This window comes from Phoenix dactylifera, unplaced genomic scaffold (genome assembly GCF_009389715.1).
Source record: "Phoenix dactylifera cultivar Barhee BC4 unplaced genomic scaffold, palm_55x_up_171113_PBpolish2nd_filt_p 000112F, whole genome shotgun sequence".
NCBI classification, from domain to species: Eukaryota; Viridiplantae; Streptophyta; class Magnoliopsida; order Arecales; family Arecaceae; genus Phoenix; species Phoenix dactylifera.
This window is the reverse complement of record NW_024067684.1, coordinates 1,424,448-1,436,090: the sequence shown is the minus strand read 5'-3', so window position 1 is coordinate 1,436,090 and position 11,643 is coordinate 1,424,448. Positions and strand designations below refer to the sequence as shown.

The 11,643-nt window shown below is 38.4% G+C and overlaps 1 protein-coding gene across 1 annotated transcript; it reads right to left on the bottom strand.

Annotated features, from left to right (window-relative positions):
* Window positions 1-587: 587 nt before the first annotated feature.
* Window positions 588-7,359, bottom strand: LOC103718881. Its single transcript, XM_008807881.4, has one exon. It carries the CDS (start codon window positions 7,298-7,300, stop codon window positions 6,611-6,613), a length of 690 nt encoding a protein of 229 aa, XP_008806103.2. The 5' UTR covers window positions 7,301-7,359; the 3' UTR covers window positions 588-6,610.
* Between the last annotated feature and the right edge of the window lie 4,284 nt (window positions 7,360-11,643).

Below are 11,643 nucleotides of genomic sequence, written 5' to 3'. Positions count from 1 at the left end.
CTCAAAAAGAAAAATCCAATTTTAATTTAGCATGGACCACTCCAAACAAGGGGAGATCTAATCTAGGAGGATCTAGATCCATAGTAGCAAAACCTTTCGGCAGTTTTTGGTCATGGAATAAAATTTGGAGGGGTAAGAGAGAGTTTTCTGAATAAATTTGGAGGATAAGACATTTTGTGAAATAGGAAATTTGAGTGTTTGGATATATGGGTAAGTGGGGAGGTTCTTCTGCCATGATGATGTTCATGGATAAGTTAGGAAAATGATTTTTTGATATTGCTGTTACTGTTATTTGGACAGAATTGCCATTACATCAACTGCTAAAAATTGGCTGAAGTATGGAAGGCTAGGGTTGTTGAAATACCAATAAACTCGCTACCTCCCTATCTTCCCCAATCCCCATTCCAGGTCCACATGCTTTGAGTAAAGTTTTACTCGAGTTAATCATGTTTAGGGATTTTGAGATGGAATCCAACCCCCAACACAGGATGAATATAGTTTGGACATAATATATTGTTAAAAAAAGAAAATTTAATTTCCATAAAAAATTTTACAGGCATATAATTGACATGATTGCAAATATAACATATGAATAATTGATTGCATATATATAACAACAGCTCAAGACACTGAACATTAAGAATAATGTGCAATTAATATGTTATAACACATCAACACAAATTATGACCCATACATACACCAACGTGGCTCACGACACTGAGATATCTCTTTCATGTGACCGGAAATTAGCCTAAAAAAGAATGAGCTAGGTTTATGTACTTAGAACTAACACATCAAACAACTCAATTCACATTTAGCAACAGAATCCCCGAACCATTGATTCAAGACTTGAGCCATGGAAAAGAATTCTCTTTGTATTTCACACCACTCATACCTATCGAGAAAGGGAATCGCTCAGCAGACTGGATGGCTGCAGCCGCAATAGAAGGAAATATCCAGCTTTCAGTGAACAGTAGGCTTCCTGTTGAGTTTTCAAAGCTTTTATTTGATGACTTTAATGGTGTAATAAAATACAGACCTTAGTTTTGGCATGGCGCTTATGCATTGTCCCTCCAAAAGAAAAAAAAAAAAAAAACAAACTCAATTTAGAAAACTTTTGGAAGCATTATCTTGATAAACTCCAACTCATCCTCCCCTGCCCACTGGGCTAGTCATGATGCATGACTAAAATAACATTCATGCTTGATGGTTGATGACTAAACTGACCTCCATGCTGAAGAAAATGTGATTATATACATCAATATCTAGTCATGTAGGAGGCTGCATGTGCATATTGCGCTGCATACCCTCATGCAGAGCATTTGATGTCAATATCTGCTCAATGCTGCATATGCATGCAGCTCGCAGTGGTTGTGACAGCATAAGTTGAGGGAAGGTGTTCTCATAGCATAAATAGATAAATAAATAAATAAATAATGTTAAAGAAGCGGCTGCGAGATAAGTTTTTGAGAAGATTGCAAAGCAGACATGCCACCCTAAATGGAAAATTTCAGCCACCAAGCATAAAGCATTAGGACCAAGAATCTAAATATAGATATTATGAACCCACGGGTAGTTTGCAGTTAAACCTCAAAGAAGTGCAGGAGTATGAACTGCACTTCTTTTGGGAATGCCAATTAGCTCAAAGATTGATTTTGCCACGTCGAGTTCATTAGAATTTTGATACATGAAATGGCTTCATGATCCTTGCCAAGAAAATGCTATATCAAGAACAAAAATTTTGACCCAAAAAAAAATCTCCAAATAGAGATTCAGTAATTTATTGTGCTTGACATTCAAGGACGAGCAAAAGAGGCTGAATGTGTCAACCCCGGTAAGAGGCTAAGAATAATGGTGTATCAATGATGAATGAGCAAAGTTACCAGAACACTGCTCCAGGCTCACATCTGTCACAAGGTTTTCTTGCAAAGATTCTTCATGAAATATTATAGTGTTTATACTACTGGACTTCTGTGATGTATGAAAGTATTTAAAAACATAAGCTAAAAAGTACCATGAAGTTTCGCATATCTCAAAACATATGATCCACTCAATGCCCACTTTGTGGCATGTAGAAGAAGAATAAGGATATTCAATGTTTAATCTCCTTGTTTATGTATATTCTACAGCCAGATCCTTAGGGTAGATTCAATGCTTCAGCTTAGTGGCACTCAGTATTCAAGAGGATTGGTGGCGTGGTTCAGTAACATTTCTGGTATTTAGAATTTTTAACTACACCTAATGTTATCACATTAAAGCTCAACATGTAGTTAAGACGACACTATGAAAACACCCAGCAATATGTGTAGCATTCTTACTTTCAAACAAAGTGCTAATAAACAACATGAATGGCTCCAATTTTGTTCTGATGCAGGAAAATGACTTGCATACAAGAACCATGATTGATCCAATTGATTTATGAGGCATGTGTAGGGCATTGTAATTGGTGGTGTAATTGGATGTTATTTGAAGCAAACAGGCAGTAGATATCAGTCCTAGCTTCAAATTAGTGAGATAATATCAACTTTACAACAGAATACTGGATACTGAATAGCACAAAATAGGAACAAAAACACCAAGCACGATGCTCAAGGTGAAGAAAGCTTAAGGAGACAACACTTGTAATAGTACCTGAGAAGTCGGGTCCCTCTAACTCTTTTGACCCACAATCATATGATCTGAACAAGTTACTGTACAACAATTTATTTGTCAATGAAAAGAATTGGTGTCTTCCTGCACATGACTTCCAAGGTAGGAAGCTAACATAGTTATCAATTAACAATGCTCCAAAAGAAGACATAAAACCAAAGGGTTTTTACCTTGTCCCACATCAAGAAATGAAGGAGCACCAGCATGAGTATTGTGATCCAGATGTTATGCATGTCTGGCATGATCTTACAAGGCACAATCATGTTCAGGATTCCACAACAAGAATGGCCTAAAACACAATTTGGTGTGATACAGCACAACCAGTTTGTACCAATACCAGCCCTAACTAATATTTTGACAAAGTCAACTTCTATAACATGGGTTTATGGTTTTGAACCTTCGACAGGTAAAATACTATCTAGCTCTAGTTGGTCATACTAATCTGCCTCCCAATCAGTAATGCACCTTTGCAACCTTATTGGACTTCTGACAAATACGAAAAATTGAATCAGTATTATATACATATATATATATACAAAATAAACCTCAAGTAAGGTTCTACACTTTTCTGCATTATTTTATCTTTTCTTGGAGAATCCTCGTACTTTACTATCTTTTACTATATTCAATTTGATAGGTATCTTTGAATCTAGTTAATGGCATCCCTAGCCTCAAGAGAGGGCAACTTCATCAAAGCATTAAAACAATATACCTTAGGCATGCCATAAAAGATGCATGCTTTCATGATTTTTATGTGTTGCATATGAATGCCTGACTGCAGATGTGTTATGCGCATGCACTCTTCACTGTGATGATTATGCATACATTTGTGAGACTGTTTATGAGTGTAGTTCAAGTTATCTAGGTGTTTTTATGTGTCTTTATGCATGTTTGGCTTGATTGTGCAATTTTATTAACAAATATATTAACATGATGAATTCATTATATGTATATGCATGGGCGCGTGCATGTGTATTTCACCTTATTTCACCAGGACATGCAATTTGCTTTGCACTTCACAACTAGTCTTGGGGAGATCTAGGCACCTCAACACACCTTGAGCATTCAATAACTTTGTCTAGAATGAGCAGTTCAACTCTTGACAACATTCATCAAATGCAATCTTGATGATAGTGAAAAGGGGAGAGTGGAACGGCTCAAATCCTGGTTGGAGGTTAGACGAGATAATCAAGGAAGTGATAAATTAATATTTAGTAACCCTTTGCACACTGTAGAACCTGACCTCGAACAAAAAATGGCACTACATGATCCATAAATCCAACATTTATACTTGATGGGATGAGGATAGTTTGTTGAGTTTCAGTTTAGAAGAAGCAATAAAGATCTCAAATAGAGTCATAACAAGTATCTAAGAATCACCATATTCATGAATCACTGAAAATAATTACTTTAGGTTTTCTTTCCAAATATATTTAGAACAGAAATGCCAAGAATCTCAGATTAATAAAACCTATGATTTCTACTCTTCTTAATTTTCACATAAACAGAAGTTCAGTGATCCAATTTTCCTAGCTTCTAATTGTCTATTGGTTGAAGATACATCAACATTAGATGTTAGATACAACAAGGCACCTTGCTAATTATTCCCTTCGGTTTGCTCTTCATCTTGCAATAAAAAGTAGTAGTTAAACCGCCAACTAATCACACTACATCTTGGATCAAAATATTAGATTTTTAATTTCAAGAAACCATATCAGAAAGGGTGAACAGACCATATCACTGCATTCTAGAACCAGAAAAGGATTCCTAGTTTCCTACCGACTGAGAGAGGCTAGAGTATGTTAAGGTTTCCAAAATGAAAAATTCTACCATTAAGGGGTAACTTATCTTCTATTTTCATGATTAAGTGTAAACTCTTATTACTTAATATCAAGGAGCTAAGTTGGTCCTCTAACCTCTAACCTGCATCTATGATACGCAGACTTGGTATGTGTGTGGTACTCAAGTGGCTGTCCAATTATGCACACGTTTTAGCATCTAAGAATACTTCATAAAGATTTATTGCCAAATGTCAAATCAATAATGACGTCTAAGTGCTGCGTGCAAATACTTAAGTCTAAATTATAGAGTTCAGGCAACATAGCATACAGTAATGTTATTCAACTCTTTTACACTTTACTGATGTTCTTTATAAATCATATTCGCTTTGGATAAGGACTACATATCATGGAGTGGGGACGAATTCAAAATTATATAGCTAAGAAGCTAGCCTTCATGTCATATAAAGAACCTATGTAGAAGGAACCAAAACTTTGTCTTAGAACTAAGCCACTTCATGCATGAAGTCATGCTAGTGGTAAACTGAGTTTAAAAAACAAAAAGGAAAGTAAGAAATGAATGAAATAAAATTGGTCTCTAAGCCCTATCCAGATCACATCACTCTCTTGAATTATTTTCAAATGTTATTACAGGTCAGAACTTGCACAAATGGAGCATTTAAATTACCAACTCATGGAGACACTTTTGTTCATCCACCTCAACCATGGTCTGATTTCATAAAACTTGGAAGTTTGGAAACAGTTCAACAAGCTTTACTTGCAAAATGAGAACTAAAGATTCAAATCTACTACAATCTGATTTGCAGAATAGTTGTTGTTGGTCCTAATCATAATTTCCAAAGTTTCCCAGCAAACAAACAAAAAGTCTATTAAAAAAAAATCAAATGATGCCAAAAAACACCTAATCAAAACAAATATCAATACGAAGCAAACAAAATGCGGACAGAAAGTGAAGGACAATCACACATTTACTTCCATTCAAAAACCAAGCATTATCTTTTCTCATTTCCTTTCAAAAATATACATCTCATCCACAATCAAAGGATCCAAAATTTCATAGATAACCAAGTTCTAGGTATCAATCAAGAAAACCTGTTTTCATAAAGCATTGCAGACTTGGCACAGATGAAATTTCTGATGCTAATATACCAGAGAATTTAAAGCTAAATTATCCACCCATATTACTTGACATATCTCAAGGATCTAATTTGGTCCAGTAATATGCTTTTGTGTTACATGGACTCTGGTACGTATCTGATGAACATAGATGACTACATGCCGTTTCCTTCCGATATCTATTATTTCTTCGCATAACATAAATCCTTCTCCAGGTGCCAAATCAGTAACCATATCTAAGCGCTGGGTGCAAATATTCAAGGTTTGATTAAGAGGTTCAGAAAACATCGAAAAAAAAGTTAGTTCTTTGACTATCTTTTGCAGATTTCCAAGTATTCTGTGGATCACATCCACTTTGAATAAGCAGTACAGATTAAAAGTTGGAAGTGATACAAGATTCTGTAGCTATGAGAGTAGCTTACACACTTATATAAGAGTCTAGCGGAAAGAATCAAACCAAGAACTGGTCTATAAACTGAGTCTGTTCATGAATTTAGTCATACAAGTGGTAAACTCAGCTTAAAACAATAATATAAAGTAACAAAAACAAGTATGAAATATGATTGGTTTTTAACCCCAATCCAAATCAAATCCATTCACCTAAATTTGTATCACCAAACTCTATGAGACAGGTGTTGCATAAATGAATCACTCTAGTTATCAATCTGCAGAAACATTTCGTTCACTTACCTCAACCATAGCATTTTTCACAAAAGAAGCAGGAATTCGAAAAGAACTGTACAAGCTTCTTACTCGCAAAACAACTTGAGATTTAAATCTACCACCATCTAATCTACAGAATTGTTTTTGTTGGTCTACTAAAACTCCAAAATTTTTCGTCAAACAACCCATATTTTTTTCCAAAAAAAGCTTAATTATAATACGGAGTTAGAGAATAAAATGCTAACTAAGAAAGGCAACACCCATTTATTTCCATTGAACAACCAAAAAATTCTCCTCTATTCTTTTTTCTTTCCAAAATCATAAATCCCATCCAAATCCAGAAGACCCAAAATATCATCAACACAAGAAAACAGTTCCAAGTATCAATCAAGAAAACCAGTTTTCCTCCACACAGCATTGCGAACCTGGCGCAGATCCCTCCCCTTGAGCGTCCTCCCGGCCCCTTCAAGCACCGAGAAGGTCGTCGTCGGCGAACCCCTCCTGGCTACGATCTCGTGAGGCGGAAGCAACTCATCGTCGTCCCCGTCCTCGTTGCCTCCGCCTCCCTCGAGCTCGTCGACGGCCTTCCTCAGCCTTCGGGGGACCACCGGGACATTGACCGGCGCCGACTGGTGGCGGATCTTCCCGGCCGGAACGGAGAGAGAGTACTCAGTCTTGGGCTTGGGGATCGCCGGGATCATCCGGGCGGCGGACGAAGAGGAGGCGGAGGAGGAGGAGGAGAGCGACGGTGTCCGCTGGAGGAACGGCGGGCCCCCGGTCGCCAGGGACGGATTCTTGTCCTCCTCCGGCAGGGCAGCAAGGATGCCGAAGCTCCGGTCCAGCGGGCGGCGGAGGGCGGCTCTAGAGGAGGAGGAGGAGAGGAGGCCGTGGCTAGGATTAGGGTTAGGGTTCGCGGCGCGGGGGGTGCGGGCCGGGTCGGGGTGGTCGGAGGCGGTCCAGAAGACCTCGTCCTCATGGAGCTCGACGCCAGCGGAGCCGTTGGAGTCGGGCGGGGTGAAGAGGCCGAGAAACCGCTCGGAGCCGGGGGACCGCTGGTGGCGGAAGCTCTCCATCGGGACCGGTTGGCGTCTCCGGCGAGAGTGAGGGAGGAGTGACCGAGTGAAGTATTAAATTGGGGTTAAGCAGGGGAACGAGAGTATTCAGGGAAGAGTCCTCATAAAAACATATGCGGAATATCTAGATCTGCCGTTCGTTTCTTTAATAAAAGATCTCGACCACTGGTTTCTGCCAGCCCGACCTCAATTAGGCAGTGGGCTGGATGACGTGGCTCAGAGGGGGAAGCACTCCACCGAATCCATCCAACCGATAATAAGTTAATAACACGCGCATAATTTAGCGTGAATTCGGTGACGTGCAGTCTTGCCATATGGGCTTGATGTGATAGCTGATTGTGAGGTTACCCTCTTTAATTCGCATTTGAAGAGAGCTCGTGAATCGGTGCGAGATCTTCTCCATCAAAGCACACCATCGTGTCAATCGTAAACCACTAATGATTGAAAAATAAATCTTCTCCAATCCAAGTCACAACGGGGGAGAATCCCCAATTTTCAAACAAAATACTCAAGTGAAACATATGACTCAAAATGGCACTCTCCCTAGGTAATGTTAGAGTGACATGCAAAAATAACATAGAAAAATAACACATCTACGTGTGTCCCTGATCCGGCAGCCAAGATGTATCAATTTTCTCTGATGGAGAGACAAAAAGAAAAATCATAGCTTTTCGCACCTCATATTAACCTCCAACGACCATCAGCAATTTTATAGGAGAATCAAATAGAAACGTAGAGCTTTATGCTAAGATGTATGCATCCGTCCAGATAAGCGATAGAAGAAAAAGACCGAAGCGACCAATTAGCCTCCAAGATATCTCTAATTGCTGGAGATTATATTATATGCCGAATAAATAGAGATGACCAATGCAAACATCTTGGATATGCCAAGATTGATAAAATGTAATTATTAGTTTGACAATTGGTGCAGAACAATTATGCTGACAAACATGGATTAATGAAAGGATAAATGGCGTTGGTTATCAGAATTGTCAGAAATGGATGCCAGATGTAGATAATAACAATCAGAGTATGCAGTTATTATTATATATTATAAATAAGTGAAATTATATATTGTCAGAACTTTTTGATAATTTAGGTCAATGCATATTTATCTTATCTTAGTTTACCATTAGCTTTCTTAAATCTCTACTATTATAGCCTAGGCTACACACCTCTATCCTTATCCATCTCTTTTAAATAATGGTATGATGGTGGTGAAAGTCCTTTAATGTCATGGCATCTGGATCTATGCTACTATATATTCTTCATTCGATCACCATCTTTTTAGCAACTCGAACGTCGATGACGCGGCCGTGTAGATAGCTATTCTTTGTCATCTAACTTGTGCCAATAAATTTTCTGGTATGCTCGGCACCTTAGATGGTGCACAAAAGCAACTCCATGGCAAAAAAGTTTTGTGGCACATCTAATAGAACACAGTGTAGCTACTATGATACGGTTGAGGAAATGATGAATGCTAATTGAAGAATGTTGACTCATTTATGAGTAGATCTTCTTGAGAAAGTGGTTATGCAATTTCTGTATTATCTGGAGAAATGTAGGCACAACCTGCATGAGATGTTTTCATGCCGAGCGACAACTGCAGTGAAGTCATTGGCAGCACGTAGTAGGGTAACTCTGAAGATAATAACAAAACAAGGGAAAAAGCTTGATTTCATTGTAAAAGATTTGAGCCCCCAAACCACAGGATGCTATTACACAGATTGTGGTCATCCCAACTGATTAGAAAATCAAAGAAGGTGAATCAACCTATCAGTCTTTGGAGCTAAATGTTGTGATCATTATACCTGATGACTTAATTTAGCTAGTCAAGGAAATGCGGCTGAAAACTATATGATGTTCTCAGTGATCTTTAGCCAAAACAAGAAAATCATATATAAAATGTGACGTCGGACCATGGTACACTCTTCAATAAGAATATCAGCCATCTCTTTATAGGTGGGTGGCAATGTGGTGGCCTTGTGGTCAAAAGGACTAGAGGGCAACCACGTCAAAGGGTGAAGCTACTCCTTGCACGGATATCGTGCAAATTAAAGTTTTATATCATGGGGCATTATTATTTTAGTTACGCATAGAGATCCTACAAGATTTGGAGTCTGGTCATTCGAATGATCAAAGATCCTATGTAGATTATGGGTGGCATAGATCTAAGGCTGCAAATGGGCAGGATTGACCCATGACCCAACCTGATCCGCCCTGCTTAGACCCGACCCGATCCATTTTGGAGGACCCATAAGGCCGGGTTGGGTTCTAAAATTGGACTCGTTATATTTTTTGGGTTGGGTCTGAGTTTACTAAATTCAAACCTGACCCAATGCATTTGAAGTTTGGTTGTTAATAACTTATTGCTGTATGTTAACAATCTCAATGTGATATCATTCCGCCGCCACTTGCACCAAAGAGTCGTGAGGTATGAGCAATGAATAGATGTGCGCAACTATATCATTTTGCTTTTGTCCCTGCCCGAATTTTATCAAGAATAGAACCCATTAATACATTGCAGATTAATAGTTTAAAAAATGTACAATAAATAGGTTCAAATGTAGCTAGTTTTGGAATAGTTGCATACAATAATTGGATACGGCAGGAATGGGTTTATCTTTAAGGAACATCTTCACTTTGTTGGATAATATTGGCTTTCCAAAGAGAAAACTAGGAGAGGTGTTCTAACTCTGCCATAATAGAGTTTGATCCCTCTAAGACTACATTTATGGTGGTCCGTGGCCTGAAATTTGAGAGGAGGGCAACTAGTTGAGTTTGTTCTATTAAGCTTGGAATATCGCTAGTCTCCCGAGTTTGAACTACCAACTTTCCATGCCAACATTGTATAGTCAACGCTTGAAGAACTAGGACATACAGAACATCAGAGCTATAGGTTCTAAAAAAAAAATGATTTGGACTGTGATGATTTGTTTATTCTATTTTATTTTGTTTATTTTTCTATTTTATAATTTTTGCAGTGGCTTCCAATGTTTTGATCCAAACTGGATCTGAACCGGACCCAACCCAAATCCAAATTTTTTGGGTTGGGACTGAATTATATGTAGACCCGACCCGACCCGAATGGCCCGTTAGATCAGAAATTTTAGCAATGGATCCAACCCGACCCAAATTTTAGCAATGGATCCAACCCGACCCAACCCGATCCTCTATTGGATTGGGCCTGGTTCCAATATTAGGATCTAAACAAGAACCGTATTAGGTCAAGGTTACTTGTGACCCGGTCTGACCCGACCCATTTGCACTCCTATATGAATCTTAGTGCAACACAAAAAGCTACTGGAAGATTGAAGAAGTAATAATTCAGTCTAAAAGTAGAAAGAATAAGTATATTATATATATTATATTATAAAAGGACATTCCACTAAGTTTCGGGCAAGAGACCAATAAAAATAATAATACTCTATTTTGATCTAAAGATCTCTTATAATTTTTATAAGTCTCTCCCACTTCTTCTAGAGAGCCTAGGACATTATCTCAGAGGCAACCATCTTGTCAAAGAGATCTGAAAGTTGAGATTTGCAGGCTTTTAGTTGTTCTCGGATTGCATCCAAAACTAAATGTTTTCTTGTTGTTGTGCTCTAACACTACCTGTTCTTCTTTCAGGAGTTGTATCTCTAATTTTTAGTTGTTCTCGGATTGCATCCAAGACCAATATTTTTTTTGTTCCTGTGCTCTAACTCTGCTGATTCTTCTTTCAGGAGTGGTATCTCTATGCAAACATTGGTCAATTGTGCCCTAAGAGATACAAGTTGATCCTTCCATGTGCGTAGTTTATCTTGGACCGATGCATATGCATCTAGGGCAGGCTTAATTTCTTCTTCAAAGAAAGAAATATTGATTTCTAGCCATCAATGTGGGCGGTTATGGCATCTACTTTCTCAGTCAAGTTGGCAAATAAATAATGAATATCAAAAAGGTTAGCCAACCTATGACAAAGATCATCAGCTTGAGTTACCAAGAGGAAGGTCGAATGCTGAAGGGTTGAGATTGCATTTGCATCTGAAAGTTCAGTCATACTCTCTGGAGAAACTAGTTTATTGATCGATGTGGTGAGAATGTGTTGTAGCAACTTCTAAGCCATCCTCACTGCTGCAACATGTCAACTGATGAGTGATTGATTCTAGCATTAGTTGCTTGGGCTAATAACCTAGCTCTAGCACTAGCCATAGATTGGAAAATAGAAAGACTATTGAGACCCTGGGAGAAAGATTAAGGTCAGTAACTAAAGGAAATTAAGTAATACCTCATTGCTGGTAGTCGAAGAGCTAGATCATGGTGCTCTCGAACATATGGATAGAGATGGGGTAATAAGAGGT